Genomic DNA, 22,498 nt, shown 5'->3' with positions numbered 1-22,498 from the left:
TTGTCTTTCGGACTGCCAGTGCCAGCATACACCTGTGTGTGTGTCCATCTCTGTCTGTGGACGTTTGCCTCTCTGCCAGGGCGAGGAAGGGGGCTGGGGCCTGAGTACCTGGCTGGGTATGCCTGTCTCTTGGTGCAAGTGTGCATTTACCTCTCTGTCTGTGTGCTCCTGTGTGTGTGTAAACTGAGTGTCCATCTGTGTGTGTCAGTGTGCCTCTAGGTGAGCACCTGTCTGCGTGTGCGTGCTGGTCTCTGTGTGAATGTGTTTCACTCTGCCTCTGTGCTCACCTCCGTGGTGTGGCCTGCCCCTGTGAATGCATCTGCGTGCATGCCTGGGGGTGTGTTGATGTCTCAGGATATGCGTCTGTCTCTCTATCTCTCTGCTTGTCCCTATCTCACACTGTCTAGGTGTCGGTCATACCACAACCTCAGCCACAGCCTCAGTGCATAGCAACAGCTGACAGCTGAAGACTCCCTGGGCAGGGAAGAGAGCGAGACTAGGGGGAGGAGGGAGCCTATGAAGAAACAGCCAAGAGGATAGGGACAGAGACAAGGCTGGGGCTGGGGACAGAGACAAGGACAGAGACAGAGGAGGAAGGAGACAAGGATGGAGAGGAGCTGATGGTGAAAGATGGGACAGTGGAAGGGAAGGGATGGAGATTGCACCAAGAGGCTGGGCAGGCGACGCTGAGGGGACTTCCTGCCCAACCCCCATGCAGGGACGCTCTGGGACGCGCGGGGGTCAGCAGTGAGGGGAGAGGGGCAAAAGTGAACGGCCGGTCCCGCAGAGGGGTCTGGAGATCGCGGAGGTGCCTTGGGGGCGGGAGTGGGGGCGGCGGGCGCCGTTTGTCAGCCCTATTGACAGACGTGATGGGGTTTCCGTCCGTGATCAATGATTCTCATCTCCGGGCCGAATGAGCCGCGGGGCGCCCATCCATCCCCGTCAGCGCCGCGCGGCCCCAGCCGCCCCGAGGCCCCGCCCGCCCTCACCTCGGCCCCTGCCCTGCTCCTGCCCCGACCCACCTTAGCCCGGAGCATAAAAGGGGCCCGGAGCACCGAGGGACCCTGGTCTTCCAGGGCTCCTGCTCCGCCGTGCACCCCTTCGGGGACACGGTCCCAGAGCCTCGAGCCCCACGCCCTGCCCCATTCCTCATCGGTGCACAGACCTAGCCTCTCCGGTACACCATCCCTAGGTCCCGCAACCCTCTGCGCTTCGCACCTGGGCTGGGGGCGTGTCCGGGGCGTGTCGGGGTGAAAGTCACCTTCGGTGCCCCCAGCTGGGCGGGAGGGGGCGCGCGGGGCGCGGCCGGGATTGGAGCGACGCGGAGCCCCGCCCCCCCGCCCGCTCGAGTCCGACCCAACTTTCTCCCCCGCCCGCGCCCCGCCCCCAGCGCCGAGCTCCGCTCCTCTCGCTCAGTCCGCGGGCCGCGCCGCCTGCTCCCGCCGCTCCAGCAGCCACCCCACGGCGCGCCAGCCCGGGGCCCCTCGCCCCCAGGCCCGGCTCCGGCCTGCCCGGGACCCGTCCCGTCCGCCCCCCGCCTGGCCGCCTGGGAAGATGCGGCTGCTCCCGGAATGGCTTCTCTTGCTCTTTGGCCCGTGGCTCCTGAGGCAGGTAAGGGCAGCAGGGCTGGAGTGGGAGCGCCGGGTCCGGGACGCGAAGGTCCCAGAGTGCGAGGGGCTCGGTGCGCCCGCCCCGCCCCCAGCGCGGAGCGTCCCAACTTTGCGCGGCGTGGGGGAAGCGGACAGACAGACTCCCTGATCCAGGACACGCGCTCTCCCAATCCAAGTTGGCTGAGGGTTGGGGGCGGGTGCCGGGGTGGAGGCCCGACTCGGATCTGGCTTCAGGCAAGGCGGGGGAGGGGACGAAGCCCGACCCGCGAGTGCGCCAGACTGAGCGGGAGTGCGAGACAGACAGACAAGCCAGCAGGGTGTCAGCCTTGCCGTCTTTCCGCGCCAACCTCGCTCGCCTTCCTCGCTGTCTGTCCTTCCACTCCTCCACCCTGCCTTTCCGTTTCTCCTCTCTGCACTTGTCACAATGCCAGGTGGGCACTGTGTTCCGAGCATCCGCGGCCCGAACACACGCGCGCACACAGATACGGCCGAACTTGGCTACATCTCCCATCACATTTCCCGCGGAGACACCTTCTCCCCTGCACAAACCTCACAGACACACCCCTCGCGCGCGCCCAGATGATGGGGGTGGGGGCTGTCTGGAAGGGGAGTCTCTCTTGGTGTCCTCCCCTTGCCCCCACATCCCTAGGCTGCCTCTTTTCCCTGAGTCTCTGGGGTGAGGACACAGAGGCTAAGGAGGCCCAGATTTGATCTGCTCCCTCCCAACTTGGAGGCTTCAACTCACGAACACAGTGTGCTCATATGTGCTGGTGTGGACTGTGTGGGTCAGCGTGTGCACCTGTGTGCATGCATGTGTCTTGGGGCAGCAAGGCTTGGGTGTCTAGTGCTGGGGTCCAGGGTGCATGTGTAAGCTGCTATGGTGTGTGGTGTTGGCTTTGAAGGGGTGAGTGCAAGCGCCTGCTTCACCGCGCAGCTCTCTGTGCCCTGCTGTGTGTCCCACAATGGGGGCCTCGGACCTGGAGCCTGCTTCCTTCCATTGCCTCCTTGTCCGAGACTTTTCTGGTTCCTGCACCCTAACTGTACCTACCTAGTTTGAGGGCAGGCAGGTAGCTTCCTAAACCCCTACTCCTGCACCCTTGCTCCAGCCCCTACAGAATCTGGAAGGGATGTAGTCCCCCCACCCTTCCCCTGCCAACATTTGGACCCCACCTGCTTAGCCAAATCAAACTCAGCCACTCCAGCAGGGTAGGGGCTGCCCAGGTGAAGCTGATGACCGGGCTCCCTGCCTCTCCCAAACACGTCTGGTGACCTTGAGGGGCTGGAAGGTGGGCAGAGGGGCCCCCTCCACAAAACCTGCTTCCACTGGCAGGAGCTTCTTTTGGACTTGCTGCCCAGCTCTGCCCTTATCCACTACTGCAGGATGGGGCCTGGGCCCCACAACCCACCCGTATACGTGAAGGCCTGGGGGAGAGGAGGTAAGGATGCTACTCCCCTGCCCCTCCTTTGTACTTCCGCGCCCATTCTCCTCTCCACTCTCCCTATCAAATAAACTCCCCTGTGGACAGATCTGGTTTAATTTCCTTTGCCCCCTGAAGGGGAATGAAACATCTGGTGAAGACTTGAAGGAGAGTAAGCATGAGGATGTGAGCGATGGGGATCTGTCTGAGTGTGTGTGAGCTGCAGCTGTGGGCCTCCGTGTTGGAGTCAGTGGGGGAGAGTGTATCTGCCATTTAGTCCAGCTTGTGTGCCTGTGAGAATCAGTGTTTACATGTGTGTAAAGACTGTGGGTGTGTAAATACGTGTAATTGCGGGGCAGGATGTGTGCAGAGAAGCGTTTGTGTGTCTGAGTACCTGTGTGTGCTTGTGTGCACTTGTGAGTACCCCAAGGTGGGTCTCCAGTGCATCTGTGTGCCGGGGTACATGCGTTGCCCATATGTAAGTCTCTGGGGTTTGTGAGTGTCTGTATGCTTGTGGTCCTGAGTGCATTTGAGTGTGGCTATGGGATTGTGAGCCTCAGGGTGTGTTCATATATCTGAGTGTGGCTTATGTGTGTGTGCACTCAGGGCTGTCTCAGTGCCAGAGATGGGAGTATGTTGACACGGTAAGAGGCTGCTGGGGGACAGTTTACAAGGTAGCTCTTTGGGAAACCCTAATTGTCCAATGATAACCCCACTGTCTTTGGCACCACCTGACCCCCGTCACTTGCCCCTCCTCCTGGGCCCAGGACTCTGGGCTTCCGTTGCCCCTGGGGCTGTGGCCTCTTGGCCAGACCTTCCTCCGGATCTTTCTGATATGGTCTCTGACTCCTCTCCCTCTCTGTCTCCGTCTTCCCCACCCCTTGCCAAAGCGGCTGCCTACTGGGAGAAGCAGCAGGCGATCAATAGTCACTAATCACTAATCACTAATTACTAATTAGCTGGGGGAGGGCAGGGGTGGGACCCTTTGGGACCTTCCAGCTCTATCCTGCCTCAGGGAAGGATTAGGCCCCAGCGAGCCTCTCAGAGCCGGCCAGCCCCAGCCCTGCATCTAGCCACTCCCTCCTGCCTCTGTACCCCTCTCCAACCCCTCAGCTAATCTCTGGCTGGGCCACTTAGGCACGTGCCGCCTAGGCTAGGGCCCAGAGCCTTGGTGGGGATTTGGGGGTAATCCGGGCCGCAGCTGGGCCAGGGGCACAGGAGAAGGAGGGCGCTGTGACAGCTCCCTTGGGCCAGATCCTGCATGTATAAGAGAGGTACCCATTGGAAAGGAGAATTTACAGGGTCATGGGATTGGGGTGGGGGAGGAGTTGTAGATCCAGGACTGAGTGACTAGGGAAGAGGTGAGGTAATTGGGGGACAGAAATATGGTAATGAAGGGTCACTGGGGTCAGAGGTGGGGTCACTGGGAAGGGGCAAGATAAACCTTGAAAGAGACCAGGTAAGTGGAGGGGGCATCTCAGGGCTCAGAGATGAAGTCATTGTCAAGGAGACGGGGAACTTTGAACAGATCCCTGCAACTCCACATGATTGGGGGCCAGGAAGGGGACAGGATACTAGAGAGAGGACAGGGTCATGGGGCAGGGCTCAAGCACTGCTGGGTGCAGTGGTTAGTCGCCGGGCTTAGGGTGGAATCCAGCTATGGGGTGGAAATGGGGAACAGGGAGTGCTGTCTTGAGCGCTAGAAATTGGCGAGTCTCCCCCTCTCCCTCTCCTGCCCCTCCTCCACCTCCACCCCGCCCACTCCCCCTCCGGCTCCGGCTTCGGGAAATTACATCCCCGCTCCGCGGCTCCCACCCCCCCCCCCCCCACCGCGCCCCGGAGCCCGCGCCTTTATAGGCACATTTATTGCAATAATAAAGTGAGGCGCGGGGCGGGGGGCGGGGGGCGGCCGTTCCCGGGGGGACCGCGCCGGCTCTAGGAAGCAGGGAAATAAAATAAAATAAAATAAAATCAAAATTCAGATAACGGTGAGCCTTGCGCTGCAGGCCTCGAGCAGGCGGGCAGGCGGGGCTGAGGGGGAGGGGGCGCCCAGCCCAAGGGCAGAGCCCGCCCCACCAGCGGTCCCCGCCCCCTCACGCTATAGTAGGGTCTGGAAGGAGGTATCTTCGCTTCCACCTGCCTGGCCCCCTCCGGTAGTCTAATCCTGCCCATCGTCTGCCTTTTCCTCTGACTTGTCCCCCATACCTGGTCCTCAGCTCGTGGCTCCGTCCCTGTCTCCCATCTCCTTCCTTGTCCCCCATTGCCCATTCCAGTCCCCATTTACAATTTGCCATCCCCATCTCCTGGGTCTCTGCATCCCTCAGCATCCCTGTCTCTCTCTGCCCAATAACCATTACCCATTCCTGTTCCCACCCCCAATTGCTCCCCATCCCCATCTCCCAGGTCCTACCCCACTCTCAATCCTGCTTCTCTTTCCCAGTGCCCATCCCTCATCCACCATCCTTGTCCTCCCCATCCCCATTTTGGTTCCCATTGCATTCTCTGCCCCTCTTCATTCCCCTAGCTCCTATCCCATCTACATCCCTGTGTCTACCCAATGCCTATCCACCATTTCTGATCTCTTCTTCATCCCTGTTCCCATGCCTATCCTCCTTCCATCCTCATCTCTGCACCATATACCTGTGCCTGCCGAGTCCCCAACCCCAGTCTCAGTCCTCAACCCAGACTGCCCTGTCCTCCCACCAATGTGCTTACCCCCGTCTCCATCCCTGGTTCCCAGCCAGACCCTGTGAATTCCACCCCGCCCTGACTGCGGTGCCCTCCTCTTGTCCCTTTCTAGGTGCAAAGGCTTAATACGCTATTCCCTCCCCTTCCCCAGTCCTGGCCTGGAGCACTGTTCCTTCCCCAACCACAGGGTGCCGTTCCCTTCCCCCGGTCCGGAATCCTGAGCGGCCCCACCTGACCTACACAGCCGGAGAGAAGCCAGGGACTGGTCTGGAGGCCTGGGGGAGGTGCGCCCTGCAATGCGGCTGGGGGGCCGATAGCGTGAACCTCCCCCCTTTCCCCCGCGGTCCCATCCCAAAAGAGGCCCCCCCACAGACACACAGTGGAGTTTGTTCACCAGCAAGAGGCAGCCTCAACTCCCCTCCGTTGCGTGGGCTCACTGCCTTGGGGGCAAAGCACTCCTGGCTGGGTGCCCGCCCCGCATGGGCCTGGAGGCGCCTGGTGAGGCGCACCCCCCACCCATACCCACACCCCCGCCTGCCACTGAGCACCTCCGCCCCCTGCGGCCGACAGCCAGACTAGCCTCTCCCCTCGGCAAATGTCACCGCGCCCAATTAGCTTAATTAAACCAGTTCTGGAGCGACGGGGACCCCTCCTCGGACAACACCCTGCTCCCTCTCTCAGTTATGGGGGGGGGGGACACCACCATGGATCTCAGGAAAGAGGGGCTCCTTTCTTACCCTGCTTTCCCTGTTCGTTCCCCCACCCACAGATAGAGACAGACAGCCTGAAGGATAGAGGGAAAGAACCGAAAGAGACAGACAGAAACAGGGAGAAAAACAGAATCACGGAAGGAGAAAATTCGAGACAGAGTGAGGAAGAGACTGGGATAAGAGTCGCGGAGAGAGATGGAAAAACAGTGAAAGAGGGAGCACGAGAGGGAGAGCGAGCGTGCAAGCGAGGAAGCCAGAGGGAGGATTTTATTTTATTTTATTTTATTCCATGTTCCCATTTCTCGGCTCGTTTCCTCACAGACTCACCCCTCCCTGTCAGAGCTCCCCCCAAGGTCGCTTTGGCCAACCCCCCAACTCTTCCCTTTATCTCGGCAGTCTCCTGCAGTAGGTGGGGGGTGTGGGTGCCCAAAGCCCAGGGATTTGCCAGGATCAGAGAAGCACAGACAGCAATTTGTCTGGAATCAGGGGAGGGGGACACCCAGCACCCTCACCGCCCGGCCAAACCTCCTTCCCTCTCTCAGCCCCTGCCTTCATGGAGTTGCTGGACTGAACCAGCCCTTGACAAGCCCTGGGCTGGGTGCAGGACAATGAGTGCTGCCGGGGTGTGCTGGGAGTGGGTGTCTCCTCAGAAGCATTTAGGGTCATAAGAGCAGGTGACTGGGTATTGATGGATGCCCCTAGAAAGGCAGTGTTGGGTCTAGAAGGGTGTGCAGATTAGGAGTCAGAGTTCAAAGGACTCCCCCCCCCCCCCTTCTTTGACTTTCCAGGCAAGGTTCATGTATTCCCTCCTCCTAGACCTCTCTGAGCCCCACCCTGCACTCTCCAAGCCCACTTCCTGGGAAGCCTGCCACCCCTCCCCCACAGTGGCCTGGGACCCTTCCCACAGCCCCTCTCAGACCCACCCTCCTGGTATTAGCTGCCAGCTCGAGCTTGTCTGTCTGAGTCAATCACTCCTGCCGCCCCCGCCCCCCTCACCTGAGCTGGGAGGAGGGATGGACGGGAGGAGGAATGAGGGGGGCGATAAATATGTATGACGAGCGGGTGGCGGCGGCATTAATAACCCGGGATCGCAGTGCTGCGGGAATGGGGACCAGGCGGTGGAGATTCTAGCCCAGCAGCTTGACTCTGCCATTCCTGTCCCTTGTGGACTCATAGTGTGTACACAAGGGTGTGTGCAAACAGAGGGGGGCACCCATGCTGCCAGGCCTCTTTACCTACCCAAACCTCTGCGGGCAGGCCAGTGTGGAACCCCCCAGGGACCATTCATATACAACTCACACATATGCACCCCCCGGGGGGAACAGACCGCACCGGTTCTATCACTGTGGATACACTGACACACACCCTTGAGAAAGAGCTCGACACATGGACAGAGGATGATAGGAGCTCATGTAGGAAAGTGACACCTCCAGAGAACCAGACACGGTCAACTGAGGCATACAACTACACCAGTCTCAGTGACGCAGCCACCACAAACGGATAGATACATGGCCTCACTCAGGTCAACACACGGAAAGACACACACACAGCCAAGCCAGGCACATTTACAACCCAGGCATCTATACAGAACCACCACGGACTGACACAACAGGCATTCAGCCCCACAGGCAGGCAGATACACACACAGACTCCTCAGACTGATATAGGCAGGTGGACACACACACACACACACACACACACCCACCCCAACCACACACAGCCACTTGAAGCAGACACACACCCTCATCACCATGGGTTGAGACACATGGTGAGTGTGCATGCGTGCACATGCTCACACACACACCATCACTCCAGGTAGACAGACACACACCCATAACCATCCGGGGCTGACAGAAACACAGCCACCCCAGGCTGACACACACAGCACCCGCTCCCTGCAATCTGACGTACACGCAGCAAGGGCCACAGTAACCGGCCACAGCTACCAGTCTGACTGACACATTCTGACACTCACGGCTCCTCTCCCTCCCGCTCCCCTCGCTGGAGCGGCATCTCCATATTTCTTCCTCTGGCTCTCGCACGTCTCCTTCACTCCCGGCCACCCCCCCCCACCCCACCCCACCCGCCCCAGATAATTGATGGCCCGGGCCTGGCCCGGCCGCTCCCGCCTCTCGATCCATCTTGTACTCGCGCCCGCGCTGTCTCCCAGATCGGCCGCCACCTGAGACACGCGGAGACGGGAGAGGGCGGGCGGGGGCGGTCCTCCGGCCCCCTATAAGACCAGGGAAGGACCACTAGGCGGCCTCCCCCACAGTAAGAGCGCTGGAGGCCGAGAGGGGTGCCCACGCAGCCCCCAAGCCTCAATCCACAGCGCCGAGATCTCCGAGATCTCCACTATTAGCTCAGTCGGTTTTCCGGGCCCCTCCCCACCAGGGAGTAGAGGCCGAGGCCTGGGTGGGGGCTTTAGCCTCGACAGAGGTGTTGGGAGGTCTTCGCTTCTTTCTTGATGCTGACTGTTGACATTGGTCATGGCCTGGCTTGCCTGAGTCCACCTCCTCCCTGGCCCACCATTATTCAGAACCAACCAGGCTCCAGGCCAGGAGAGCCGGCTCCACTCCCTATTCAAAAAGCTTTTGCTTTTTGGATTTCTCAGCCCGCATCGGAGTTTTCTGAGAATACAAGGATTCTCAGTGTCATTTCACAGATGTAGAAACTGAGGACTGGATCGTGTGTTGGCCAAGAGCACAGAGGTTGAAAGGGCTGCAGGCCTGCACCAATCCACACTCCCCGAACCACTGACTGTGGACTACCCGCTTTCCCCAGGGGCTGGGGAAAGGGGCTAGTGGGGGTAGGGCCATGGGATGGCCTGGCGCAACCCCAGCGTCTTTCTTTCCTGCTCTTTCTTTGTCCACAGGTCGTCAGTGCTCAGATACCAGAGTCCGGGAGGCCTCAGTACCTGGAGCTGCGCCCCGCCGCGGCCAGAGGGGGCGCCCCTGGCCAACAGCTCCCGGTGCCGAGGTCATCCCACGGTCTGGGCACTACTGGCGCCTGGAGCTGGGCCTGGCCGGCTAATCACACCGGGGCACTGGCCCGGGCTGGGGCGCTGCCTGCGCCGCGCACGAAGAGAAAGCCGTCTATCAAAGCGGCCCGTGCCAAAAAGATCTTCGGCTGGGGGGACTTCTACTTCCGGGTACACACTCTCAAGTTCTCGCTGCTGGTGACAGGCAAGATCGTGGACCACGTGAACGGTACTTTCAGCGTGTACTTCCGCCACAACTCGTCTAGCCTGGGCAACCTCAGCGTCAGTATTGTGCCGCCCTCCAAGCGTGTCGAGTTCGGGGGAGTCTGGCTGCCGGGGCCCGCCCCCCATCCTCTGCAGTCTACGCTGGCCCTGGAGGGGGTGCTGCCTAGGCTGGGGGCCCCGCTGGGGATAGCGGCCGCGGGACCCGGGCTAGGAGGCACCCTCGGGGGCGCGCTGGCGGCCCCATTCGGGGGCGCGCTGGGAGTGCCCGGGGCCAAAGAGTCACGCGCTTTCAACTGCCACGTGGAGTATGAGAAGACAAACCGCGCGCGCAAGCACCGCCCGTGCCTGTACGACCCATCGCAAGTGTGCTTCACCGAGCACACGCAGAGCCAGGCCGCCTGGCTCTGCGCCAAGCCCTTCAAAGTCATCTGCATCTTCGTCTCCTTCCTCAGCTTTGACTACAAACTAGTACAGAAGGTGTGCCCAGACTATAACTTCCAGAGTGAGCACCCTTACTTTGGGTAGTGCGCCTCGCACTCGCCTGGGCCCTAAGCTTCCCGCCAAATCCCGGCCTCCCTAAGTGGGACCCCTCCCCGTGCCCCGCAGCTCCTGGGGCCGCATTCACCCCTTCCACTCTGAGGGCAAAGGGAACAGCCTTCCCGGGGACCATCAGCCATCAGGTGGCGTGGGTCCTCCTTTTCCTTATGGGAAGCGCTAACGAGGCGGAGGTGGCTGTAGCCCCTTCCGCCACCTCCCAAAATGAAGGGGCAGGAGCGCAGGCCTGGAATAGGCGGGGCTTGGAGGCGGTCCCAGTGTCCCTTACGTCTGCATCGGGTCCCCCCTTATACCCCGGCGCTGGGCTGGACACTCCCTTTGTCCGCATCTGTAACGACGCCTGGCCTGGCACCCTCCACGCACCCTGTCTTACCCCCAGGCGCTTTTCCTCCTGTTCCATCCGGTCCCCCACGTAAAGACTGTTAGGCTCGTAAGTTGCGGCCTATCCCCAACCCCTTCTGCCAGCGGTATGCCTGTCCGCCTCCCCCCCACCCCCAACCCTAATTAGGGTAGCGGAAGCAGAACTCCTGGGCCTAGGCGATCGACTCGGCCCCTGCTCTCTGCCCACCTCCCTCCTGTCCCTGCAGTCCTGCTCCACCTGCCCCTTTCCGGCTGCTTCCTCTCGGTGATATTTTTTCTACGCCAAAACAGACGGGAAAGGGAACAAAATAAAGTGAAATCCAATACGCGTCTGTGTGAGACCTTTGTAGGGGGTGGTGGTGATGTGGGTCTAAGTCTGGCAGAGACCTGGCCAGGGCCTCCTCCCTGGGCGGCTTCTGGAAACTGAGGCAAATATTGACGGAGTTGGCACCTTGGAGGGCATCCAAGACCAGGTCGGACGGAGATGAGGGCGACCCTTGCGGTAGGAGCCCTGACTGAGGTGGGGATTTTCTCCCAGAGGTGGGCGAAAAAGAGGGGAAGCTGCAGCAGACAGAATGGGGGTGAGACCTGAGAGGGGACTACCAGCGGACTGTTGGCGACGACTTGGGGGAGGAGGTATAAGGCCTTGAAATGGGATCGAGTTGCAGGGACAGCGTAGGCAGAGCGCTGACAACCTGCTAAGCTCCGAGGGGCTGGCGGGAGGCGGCAGGTGGGGGGGGGAGGGGGAACGGTGTTTGCGGCATCTGGAGTCATCGATCTTCCTTTTCCTTCCTAATTTCGTGGGCGCTGAGTTTGCAGACGGCTGAGGGAGGGAGGCCAGAGACGAGGGGGTGGGGGAAGGGACGAGCGGCGCGAGTTTAGAGAGCCTGGCCGCGCCGCCGCCGCTCGCCGCCTGCAAACAAGGCCCCCTTAAGCCAGCTGCCCACCCTCCCCACCCCCGCCTCCAGCTCCCTTCTGCCGCCGCCGCCGCTGCTAATTTTATCCGCCCCCAACCCTGGCCCGGGCGTTAATTGGCTGCGGCTTCATTAGCAGTTCTCAAGCTCAGCCGCCCCCCTCCCCTGGGGACCCCTGACTGGGGCTAGGGAGGGGGTACGGACAAGCTGAGGCACAGAACGACACCTATCGACACCTCCTCTTCTGCCTTCCTTCTCCTGGAGTCCTGGGCCACGGTACCGACTCGGAGAAGGCAGTGTTCTCCAAGGAGTTGCCCACTAGTCAGCGGGAAACTGAGTCAGAGGTGAGTCCCACCCAGACATGCCTGGGAATGAAAAGTTGGTGATGGGGAAAATAAATCTTTGGATGGATGGATGGATGGATGGATGGCAGGATCACAAGATCAACTGAAAGGAAGAGGGCGGTGGGAGGTGATTCTGGGTCAGAGATTGGAGGAAGGAGACGAACCCTAACCCAGGGCCTATTGCTGGAAAGAACTGAGAACACCTGAGGCTAGAGTGGGAGGGAAGGAGGTTAAAGCTAAGAGGGGACTTCTGAGGCCTGGTATGAGAGCCAAGTGGGAATATTTGGAATTAGCAAGTTAGCCCATCTGGGCCTCAGTTTCTTCGCTTGTAAGGCAATGATAAAATAGCATGTCCTGGAGATTAAAACTTTGCGTGTGAATATGTTTTGTGATGGATTGTCCTCCTCCACTTCCTCTGACTCACAAACTGCCTCCTCTACAGCCATCCTCTTCTCTTCTCCCACCCCTTCTCCCTTGGACACTTTGGACATCTGGGAGCTGAGTTGCCCCTGCCTGTAATTGCACTTGTTGCATTTTTTTTCCACCTGTTTGCCTCTTATGTCCCAGCAGTCAGTGATCTATTCTTGTATCTCCAAAGCTATGGCATGTCTGGCACAGAGTAGGAGCTCACTGTGTCTGTTGAATGACTAAATGAATGAATGTGTAATGTTGCTAAGTAAGGCAATGATTCTCAAAATCACTGCTTTTTAGAATCATTGAAGAGAGGTTTCACTGTCACCACGAGTGGGCAAGTGCCCACTCTTTAAGATTCATTGAATTAGAACCTCTGTAGGGAAGCCTCACACTCATACATTTATACTACATTTCCCAGCCAATTCTGATACCCATGTTTGGGAGCCTACTTGTAAAGGAGTCAGTGAGTCCCTCACCCAAAGGATGAGTCCAGATGAAGTCAGGCTAAAAGGAAGATCCTTTCCAGTTCCAAGGATCTTTAGCCCCAGGGAAATAAAGAGGGCTCACTGAGTGCTGGAGCAACAAGAGGTGAACAGATACCAAATTCAACAAATGCAACAACAGGAGGGGGCACCTCACTCAGTTCCAGAATGTCCCAGGAGAAGGAGATACCATGGAGGAGGCAGGTCAGAGGATGAGGGGAGGGTGATTCATCCCAGAGCATGTTTACACACAAAGTCTCATTTAATCCTCACTACATGTTATTTTTTTATTGCAAGTGAGGAAACTGAGGCCCAGATAGACTAATTTGCTAGTTAGCCCAAGAACTGGAACTTGAACTCAGGTCTCTCATCGTTCCAAACCAGGGTGCTTCCCAGGGCTCTCTAGCTCGAATAGGAGTCTTTATATTCCCAAAGAGCCTAATAACGCTAAGTAGGTATTCAGTAGGCACCCAATAAATGGTTGTTGTCTGGAGGACAGGATAAAACACACACACACACTAAAAAGCTTCAGGACAGTGAGGAGGTGGGGCGGCACTGGATCTCTTTTTCAGGCGAGAGCCTCTGACCATGGGCTACACATGGGTAACTGAAGCGGAGGAAGTGGGTAAAAACTACAATTCCCAAGAGACCATAAAGGTCTCACGCATGCGTAGATCTCTCCCCTCAATTCGGTGGCTTCCCGGGCCGTTCTCGCGCATGCGCTCTAAAATCAGTCGTCTTCCTACCCTTTGCTTCCCCCAGCCAGAGTTGGTGGCTGGACCTCCTGCGACCTCCGGTTGCGATGCTGCCCTTCTCTTTGCTCTGGGCGACTCGGGTAAGAATGGGGCTTCGGAGATTGGGTGACCAATAGAAAGCAAGCTTCCTTCCTACCCTAGTTCCCTTTCACGAACTCTGGGGTTCTCCTGGCTTTTCCACGCACGTGGTTTTAGTCCTCGGGGAGCGTACGTGCAACTAGGGAATCCTTGAGAACTCCCCACCCTCAGTGCCCGCGGCGTAACTGGGGCCCCTCCTCATTCCCGCAACCAGACGCCCCAGGGCCTGCGACCGCCCATTTCACGTGGCATTAGGGGAGAGAACCGCACCAGATGCCCCGTGGACCCTGGCGGACGAGTGGGGTTCCTGGCCTGGACGGCGAGCTGAGTCTTTCCTGCCAGCTCTGAGCCATGCAGATGATGCAACCTGGCCCCACTGCTTACATCAGGGGTCCCTCAGCTCTATGGGCTGGAAGGAGGTGGGAAAGTGGGGAGCACAGGACAGGATGTGGGTTTTGGCTTCCCTGCAGGCAGGCTCTCCACCGGTCCCCCTTTTCCCAGAGACTGCTAAAGGTCTACTCTGCCACTTCCATTGCTCTGGAAACCACCTCTGCAGCCTATTGCCTGAACCCGTTCCAACTCAGCCTCCTCTCCCCGAGTGCCATGGAGGCCCTAGGGGAACACCCTTTTGTGCTTGTGGGTTGAGGAGGTTCTGGAACCCCAGTGGACTGCCCCTGAATTCCAAAGACATAGGCTTCCAGAGGGCAGACTTTGCCCTGTGGCTTTGCAGAGTGATTCGTGGGTCGAGGTGGAGGGAAATTCCGAGGTGAGGTGAATGGACCGACTCAGAACCACCCCCTGGACATTGACCCCAACCTTGGCTCTAGAACTGGCTTTGGAAGGAGGAGGTGGGGGTGACGAGAATTGGAAAAGGCTGTTTGGACAACTGGCTGCTAGGTTTGGAGCCAGAAAGCCTGATAAGCATGGCTGAGGGTTGTTGGGAGACTATGTGGATGCTTTTTATTTGATCCTGGTTTTTCCTTTCCTAGCCTCTGCAGAGATGTGGTCATCTGGGCAGGATGGCCATACGGTGCCAACACAGTGAGGTGGCCCAGACCCAGACTGGAGAAGCAACCAGGGGCTGGACAGGCCAAGAGAGTCTGTCAGACAGTGACCCTGAGATGTGGGAGCTGCTGCAGAGAGAGAAGGACAGGCAGTGTCGTGGCCTGGAGCTCATTGCCTCAGAGGTGGGGTCTGGGGAGAGGGACCAAGACATGGGCCACAATGGGTGCAGGAAGTAACAGATCATCTTACTGTTGTTTCTACAGATGTACCTTTCAGACTCTGGGCCTTCCTGCTGGGCCTTATCTCCTTGTATCCTCCTCCTCCTCCTCCATTTTAAAAATGTTTATTTATTGGGGGGCGGGAGGAAAAAAATAAAAATATTTATTTATTTATTTATTTATTTATTTATTTATTTATTTAGAGAGCACAGAGCAGGGGAGGAGCAGACAGAGAGGGAGACAGAGAATCCCAAGTGAGCCCCGTGCTGTCAGTGCACAGCCTGATGTGTTCAAACTCACAAAAGTGAGAGCACGACCTGAGCCAAAATCGAGTCACATGCTTAACCGACTGAGCCACCCAGGCGCCCCATCTTCTTCTTTTTTTAAGTCTATTTATTTTGAGAGAGAGAAAGTGCGAGCCCCTGCGCAAGCGGGAGAGGGGCAGAGAGAGGGTGGGAGAAAGAATCGCAAGCAGGCTTCACGCCCATCTCCCAGCTCGGAGCCTGAAGAGGGACTCGATCCCACAAACTGTGAGGTCATGACCTGAGCTGAAATCAAGAGTCAGATGCTTGGGGCGCCTGGGTGGCGCAGTCGGTTAAGCGTCCGACTTCAACCAGGTCACGATCTCACGGTCCGTGAGTTCGAGCCCCGCGTCGGGCTCTGGGCTGATGGCTCAGAGCCTGGAGCCTGTTTCCGATTCTGTGTCTGCCCCTCGCCTGTTCATGCTCTGTCTCTCTCTGTCCCAAAAATAAATAAACGTTGAAAAAAAAAAATTAAAAAAAAAAAAAAGTCAGATGCTTAATTGACTGAGCCACCCAGGTGCCCCTCCTTGTCTTCTTACTGTGCTCTGAAGAAAAAGCAGAGCAATCTGGATTGTGGGAGGGGGACATTAGAGAGCTTCCAGAGCCTTCTGGGGCCCCTGTACTTTAGTCTGGTCCCTTCCCCTTCCCAAGAGGAAAGAGGACCCTGGAAGCACAGGTTCGAATGGACAGGTGGCCCTGCTGGGGACACCTACCACAGCAGCTGGGTTTCTCAGGATGCTTCCTCTGGCCTTTCTTCAGGTCTGACAAGGAACACTGGATGAATAGAGGTTTCCGTAGGGCCTGGCTCCTCCCTGCTGCCCAGGGCTCTGACAGGGTGGGGCTGTGGGGGGGGCTCCAGGGAAAGGGGCTCAATACCTTCTGTGACAATCCCCCCCACTCCCCCTCACCCCAGAACTTCTGCAGCCGAGCTGCGCTGGAGGCCTTGGGGTCCTGTCTGAACAACAAGTACTCGGAGGGTTACCCTGGCAAGAGGTGAGGCCTAGGTACCAGAGGGCTGGAGGGCAGCCTCAGGGACAGTGCTCCCAGTTACCTTCCCAGCGTGTCTAGAGGAGTGGCCTTCCCAGCCCTTTGCTGCTGGTTGAGGGGGATGGTGGAACCCTTTCTGGGTGCCCTGATATACCCCCCATCTCATGGCAGATACTATGGAGGAGCAGAGGTAGTGGATGAAATTGAGTTGCTGTGTCAGCGCCGGGCCTTGGAAGCCTTTGACCTGGATCCTGCACAGTGGGGAGTCAATGTCCAGCCATACTCAGGCTCTCCGGCTAATCTGGCGGCCTATACAGCCCTTCTGCAGCCTCATGACCGAATCATGGGGCTGGACTTGCCTGATGGGGGCCAGTGAGTATGGATGCAGTGGGTGCTGGGTGTGGTGGGCAGGATGGGCATGAGAAAGGAGTTTTTATTGAACACCTAGTGTGTGCCACACAGGTGGCACATGCAGGCTTCTCCCTGCCCTGCAAGTCAATGGATGAGGAAGAGAAGATCCCAGTAACCGGTGCTCACCATGGAATGGACTGAGCAGTGAGGGTTGCACATACTAGGAGCAGTGTTCCAGGGACAGAGGCCTTTGGAGCCGGGCAGGAAGGCAGTGGTTAAGTCTGGAAGTTACTAGTTTCTGAAGCTGTCTTATCACTGTCGTCCCTTTCCAGTCTTACTCACGGCTACATGTCTGATGTCAAGCGGATCTCGGCCACATCCATTTTCTTTGAGTCTATGCCCTATAAGTTAAATGTGAGTGCTAGGGCCCTGGTGGCCCTCTCCTGGGGAAAGTGAGGGGCTGGAGTCCTGGGCAGCCTTTAGGGTCAAGGAGGAGAGTGAGCTGCCCTGCTTCTGTCTCAGGGTTTCAGCTTTTTGTTTGTCCATCCAGCCCAAAACTGGCCTCATCGACTATGACCAGCTGGCACTGACCGCTCGGCTTTTCCGACCGCGGCTCATTATAGCTGGTACCAGTGCCTACGCTCGCCTCATTGACTACGCCCGCATGAGAGAGGTTGGTGTAGGGCTGGAGTACCAGCCACTTCCCAGGGCGGGTGGGGGGATTTTGGAGGGGGGGGCAGCCTTGGGGAGGCCTGTCTGGTCCCTCCCCAGGCTAAGGCCTGTCTCTGTACCTGCCCAGGTGTGTGATGAGGTCAAGGCACACCTCCTGGCAGACATGGCCCACATCAGTGGCCTGGTGGCTGCCAAGGTGATCCCCTCACCTTTCAAGCACGCGGATGTTGTCACCACCACCACTCACAAGACCCTTCGAGGGGCCAGGTCAGGCTCCCCTGAGGTCAGGCCTTGCCCTTCTCTGCCTTCACGCCCTATTCCAGGGGCACTGTTGGGCTGGATCCGAGAAGAGTTCGTTCCCATCTGAAACCCTGAAGATTTTTGCCCAGTCTGTGATGACTCTCCTCCTCGTGCGCATGGTGGCAATTCCCCGCTAGGGGATTCGGGGGTGGGAGTGAGGGGCTGCTCTCCTTGATTACTGGAGTTCTACATGCTGGCCCAACTGAGGTAGACTGAGAACTCAGTGGGTCCAGGCCAGGCTGCTTCCCCTGCTTTTCTCCTCCCTTATCCTTTCTTTTTAACTTAGATTCTGATCACCTGCCTCCCACACAGGTCAGGACTCATCTTCTACCGGAAGGGGATGCAGGCTGTGGACCCCAAGACCGGCCGGGAGATCCCTTACACATTTGAGGACCGAATCAACTTTGCTGTGTTCCCATCCCTGCAGGGGGGGCCCCACAACCATGCCATTGCTGCAGTGGCTGTGGCCTTAAAGCAGGTTGGGGAGCCTACTGTTGTGGGGTGGGGAGGGCCCTGGGCTGGAGGCTTAGACCCTGTTCCATGCTAACTCAGTTGCAGCTGATGGAAGGGAAGTGCCCGGATGGGGTCAGGGTTGGGGTCACAACTGTGGTGGAGGTGGAGCAGAAGGGGTATGGCTTGGGGTCACAGGTGCTACTGTCTTGTCTCCAGGCCTGCACCCCCATGTTCCGGGAGTACGCCCTGCAGGTTCTGAAGAATGCTCGGGCCATGGCCGATGCCCTGCTAGAGCGAGGCTACTCGCTCGTGTCTGGTGAGCCAGGGGGGTGGGTGAGAGCCTCTGCAGCCTCAGACAGAGGCCTAGAACTCACCCCTCCCTGCCTACTGTCCTTCCCCTTAGGTGGCACCGACAATCACCTAGTGCTGGTGGACCTGCGGCCCAAGGGCCTGGATGGAGCTCGGGCTGAGCGGGTGCTGGAACTTGTATCCATCACAGCCAACAAGAACACCTGTCCCGGAGACCGAAGTGCCATCACACCTGGGGGCCTGCGGCTCGGTGAGACCTGAGGTTTGAGGGAGGAAGGATGGCTGCCAGGTGGGCTTGGGCTGTGCTCATCCCCTCTGCCTCTCTCCCAGGGGCCCCAGCCTTGACCTCTCGACAGTTCCGTGAGGATGACTTCCGGAGAGTTGTAGACTTTATAGATGAAGGGGTCAACATCGGCTTGGAGGTGAAGAGCAAAACTGGTGAGTGGGCAAGACCCTTCCTAGCTAGTCAGTTTACATTCCCTGTCTGTCCCTCCCCCTGGCTGATCTAACTGCCTTTCCTGAAGTTCTGACCACTTTTTTCCTCATCCCCCTCTAGCCAAACTCCAGGATTTCAAATCCTTCCTGCTCAAGGACACAGAAACCAGTCATCGGCTGGCCGACCTCCGGCAACGGGTGGAACAGTTTGCCAGGGCCTTCCCCATGCCTGGTTTTGATGAGCGCTGAGGGCACATGGGAGAGGAGGCCCATAGACTGAAATTTATTCTCCTTCGGTCTGCCTGGGCTAGTGGAGGAGAACGACTATCTTTCAATTTTTTGCTAGGGGAGAGAAAGCCTCCCACTTAGGGGGAGAGCCAGGTATATTCTGGACTTTGTAGCTGAGAAGATTTCTTTTTGTAACAAGACTTAGAAAGAGGAGGCCTGGGGCTTTCCGCCCTGAACTCTTCCATTATCTCAGTGTTCTAGACTCCTTGCTCTTACTTGGAGAGGGGGGAGTTGCCCTTGTGAGCCAGAGGAAGGGGTGGGTAGGCGCCACCTTTCTGTTTTTAATCTAATAAAATGCTAACCTGCTTTGAGCTCTCCCGTCACTGTGGGAGGGGTCCCCTGGGCCAGGTAGTGACTTGTCTCCCTCAATGTGTCCCTCCCTTTCCTACCACCACCACCATCCCCACCACAAGGACCCAACCCCCCCCCCCCCCCCCCCCCGCGGCTGCAGCCTTTCTCTGTCTCTGATCAGAGCCGACACCAGACGTGATTAGCAGGCGCAGCAAATTCAATTTGTTAAATGAAATTGTATTTTGCCCACGGCTGCTTCTGTTTGATCCCAGGGGACCGAGGGGAGCAAGGGAGGGGCAGAATGGCAGGGGGAGGCCCAGGTGCGAGGCGGCAGGAGGGGATGCCTGTTGGCGCGGGAGGCAGCGGGCTTGGGCACAAGGAGGAGCGAGGAGGTGCCTCGTGCAGGCCTGGCTGGGCGGCAGGCAACGAGCCCGGTCGAGCCAGAGCAGCGCCGCCCCTGCGCTGGCGCCGGGCGCCTGGGCTAACGTGGGGCCCGCCACGTCACTTGGCACCGAGAGGCCTCCGCTTGCTCTTGGCTCACGTTGGCCACGCTCAACACGTAGCCTGAGCCACACCCTGCAAGGGCTGGGTAGGGGGGCAGAGGGGCTGGCTTGAGCCTTTTGGGTCAACCCGCAGTGTAACTCCTCCCCCTCGTGGGATTCCATCTGAGGGTCAGAGGCGCTTCCGCTGCTGGGAGCAAGGGAAGGGGGTGGGGAGCTGCCTCCCCTCCTGTGGGAACGAAGCCTGTGTAAGCAGCAGCTGGACGGGGTGGCTAGAGTGGCGCCCTGGGGGCAGGGGGCAGAGAGTGGAAGAAATGAGTCGGCTGGCTGACTGGCTGACGGTGGTTTACTTCTACCTCGCATCCTAGAGAGCTCAAAAGTCCGGCCGGTCCTTCTTCAGCTTCTTATAGTCGGTGGAAACTGCAAGAAACTATAGGAGGGAAAGGGGCAGTGAGTGCCCCAGGCCTCCCTTTGTGGCCTGGGGTGGGGAGGGTGGTCCTGGGACCGAGGATGGATGGAGGGGAAACCCTAGAGCCACCGGGAGATACCTTGTATTGGTCATTGGGGCTCAGGCGGTTCCAGGGCTCCGGGTTGTTCTTTCTGTCCCAGCTACAGAGAGGGAGGGGGATGGTCAGAGTTTCCTCTCTGGAAGCTGGGACTCTGATGCCTGAGGTGACACACAGGGTCTCTGCCCCCACCTCAGCACCCCCGTCCTCCCCTGGGGGCCCCATGTCCCAGAGACTGACAGAGGAGGGGGCAAGTTAGCAGGTGCTGAAGAGTGAAACAAGAAGGCTGTCACCACTGTCAGTATGGGGCCAGGTGACGGACTGACAACCCAGCCCAAGGGCCTCCCCCCTGCTCCTTGCCACCCCAGGTTACCACCCCCCCCCATCCCCCAGAGCAGAGCGGTGGGAATCAGGCAGATATCCTGAGAGGGCTGAGGTTTCAGTGATGTGCCTCAAATACCGATAACGCTGTAGGTGCTCCTGAGGAGCCCCCCACTCCCCACCCCCGCCGCCTTTGGTGGGGCTTTGAGTCTCTGTGCCACCCTAGCCCGGAAGGCGCCCCTAGCAGCTCGCCCGGCCACACCCCCAGCACTCAGGCGGGGAGGTGGAGGTACCCAAAGGCCTCCCGCCGGCCAGCGCGTCACCATGGCAACCGGGCCGGGAGCTGTGCGGGTTCCGCAGCCCAAAGCGGGTCGAGTCTGGGGCCCCGAGGAGTGAGTGGTCGGGTGGGTGGGAGGGAAGGCCGGGGCCTCCCAGGCCAGGAGCGGGCTCCAGCCCGGAGTTGCCTGGCGGTGCGGACGCAGGTGCGCTGCCTGGGAATCCCTGCTGGGACTGCCCATTCGCACTGTTCCCGAGAGGCCCTTGCCTTCCTACCCTATCTTGCCGCACCCAGGCCCCCTGCTCGCGTCCCAGATCCGGCCTTTACCAGACGTCGGGGCTGCGCAGGGCGAGTCTCAGCAAGTACAGCGCAGCGCTGCCCATTCCCAGACCAATGAAGCCGATCATCGGGATGAGCTGCGGAGAAGACGGAGGGCGCTTTCAGGGTCAGCCCCTCTCCCCGCAGTCCCAGTCGCCTCTTAACGACCTTCTCAGCCAGCACCCGTCCCCACCCCCACCCGGGTCTGGCGCTCCCTCCCTTCTGGGAGAGGGGACCTGGAACCTTCCACAGCACATTTCCAGCCTTCGTCTCCCTCACCCCACGGCGAGCCGCTCCGAGGTGGATTCAAGAGACACGGGGCATATTGCCAGGCTAGATTGAGGGCACGCTGGAAAAAGCTTAGGAGCAATGGGGGAACCGGGCAAGAGGGAGATTTAGGGGCCGCCAGGGAAGCGAGAGAATTAGGAGTTAGTTACAGTGGCTCCGAGGACCCAACTCACCGCGGGATGTCTCTTGATCTGCCGGTAGAAGCGGGCCCCGACACTCGTTCCCGCCATATCGCCTCTCCTGTGTCAGATGTTCCCCAGCGGCTCTGCTCCCTCACTCCTCTTGGGGTCCCGCCCCCGGCTGGGGAGGGGTCAGCCCAGCCCTGCACGGCCCGCTCCGGCAGACTCACCCCGCCCCCACTCATCTCTTCTTCCTCCCGCAGTTCCGGGCTCAGAGCTGGAGAACTCTTGGGGAGCAGAGGGCTTTCTGCTCCTCCACTCCTCCAGATGCCCGCACCCTGGCGGCAGAGGATACCCTCATCCCCGGGACCTGGGGCTGGTCTGAGAGAGACACTTAACAGGCTTTGGCCAAGAGACTGAGGGAGGACCCGGAGGAGGGAAGAGGGACTCACCATGGGACAGGGAGTCAGGCAGACTTGCAAGCGGAGGGCAGGGGGTGGAGTGTTCCTGGGGTGGGGGTGGGGCAGGAGGGGCCAGGGGCCAGTGAGGGCATCTGAAGCACCTCTCTGACACCCCTAGAGCTAGCAGATCCCGAAGGCCCTAGTTCTGTCTCCCTCCACAGTGTAGTGGGAGGAGGAGAGGGACGGACAGACCCACAGCACTAAAGCAGTCCCACCTCCTCTAGTTCTGGGTAGTTCTCCTAGTTGTGTTGTGGTTGGCCTGGAATAGCGTTTGGAGGCCAGGAGAGTGTTTAAACCTTGCTCAGGATAGAATAAGTCAGTTTTCAAAGTTTGACGTGTGTGTGTGTGTGTGGGGGGGGGGGTGTTGGTTGATAGACTTGCTCTGCCTACCTCCAGTAGGGGCCAAGTCGGAGCCACCCAAGGAGTCCACTCTCTGCTCTGGCTGTGATAGGAAGAAAATGGGGTGAGGGAAATAGTCAAGGGGAGACAGAAAAGATGGGTGAAGGAGGAAAGAGAACAAGACACACAGATGGAAGTGCAGAGCCTCCCTTTCTGCAGCCAACT

At 59.0% G+C, this 22,498-nt stretch overlaps 3 protein-coding genes across 3 annotated transcripts; 2 read left to right on the top strand and 1 right to left on the bottom strand.

Annotated features, from left to right (window-relative positions):
- The first annotated feature begins 1,407 nt into the window (after positions 1-1,407).
- Positions 1,408-10,872, top strand: NXPH4 (neurexophilin 4). The gene is made up of 2 exons (XM_086713031.1): positions 1,408-1,611; positions 9,302-10,872. The coding sequence occupies exons 1-2, from the start codon at positions 1,555-1,557 to the stop codon at positions 10,154-10,156; spliced, it is 912 nt and encodes a 303-aa protein (XP_086569157.1). The 5' UTR covers positions 1,408-1,554; the 3' UTR covers positions 10,157-10,872.
- Positions 10,873-13,382: 2,510 nt separating this feature from the next.
- SHMT2 (serine hydroxymethyltransferase 2) lies at positions 13,383-19,159 on the top strand. Its single transcript, XM_086713029.1, has 12 exons — positions 13,383-13,535; positions 14,523-14,720; positions 15,972-16,051; positions 16,217-16,417; positions 16,729-16,810; positions 16,947-17,069; positions 17,196-17,335; positions 17,681-17,846; positions 18,038-18,137; positions 18,225-18,380; positions 18,461-18,568; positions 18,687-19,159. Exons 1-12 carry the CDS (start codon positions 13,503-13,505, stop codon positions 18,812-18,814), a joined length of 1,515 nt encoding a protein of 504 aa, XP_086569155.1. The 5' UTR covers positions 13,383-13,502; the 3' UTR covers positions 18,815-19,159.
- A 201-nt stretch (positions 19,160-19,360) lies between these two features.
- COXFA4L2 (cytochrome c oxidase hypoxia associated subunit FA4L2) lies at positions 19,361-21,741 on the bottom strand. The gene is made up of 4 exons (XM_086713030.1): positions 21,528-21,741; positions 21,076-21,164; positions 20,193-20,253; positions 19,361-20,074 (listed from the first exon to the last, which is right to left on the bottom strand). The coding sequence occupies exons 1-4, from the start codon at positions 21,582-21,584 to the stop codon at positions 20,018-20,020; spliced, it is 264 nt and encodes an 87-aa protein (XP_086569156.1). The 5' UTR covers positions 21,585-21,741; the 3' UTR covers positions 19,361-20,017.
- Between the last annotated feature and the right edge of the window lie 757 nt (positions 21,742-22,498).

This window comes from Puma concolor, chromosome B4 (assembly GCF_028749965.1).
Source record: "Puma concolor isolate L17-30 chromosome B4, mPumCon1.1.hap2, whole genome shotgun sequence".
NCBI classification, from domain to species: Eukaryota; Metazoa; Chordata; class Mammalia; order Carnivora; family Felidae; genus Puma; species Puma concolor.
Note: the sequence above shows the minus strand (reverse complement) of the source record. Positions and strands in the feature narration are given on the sequence as shown.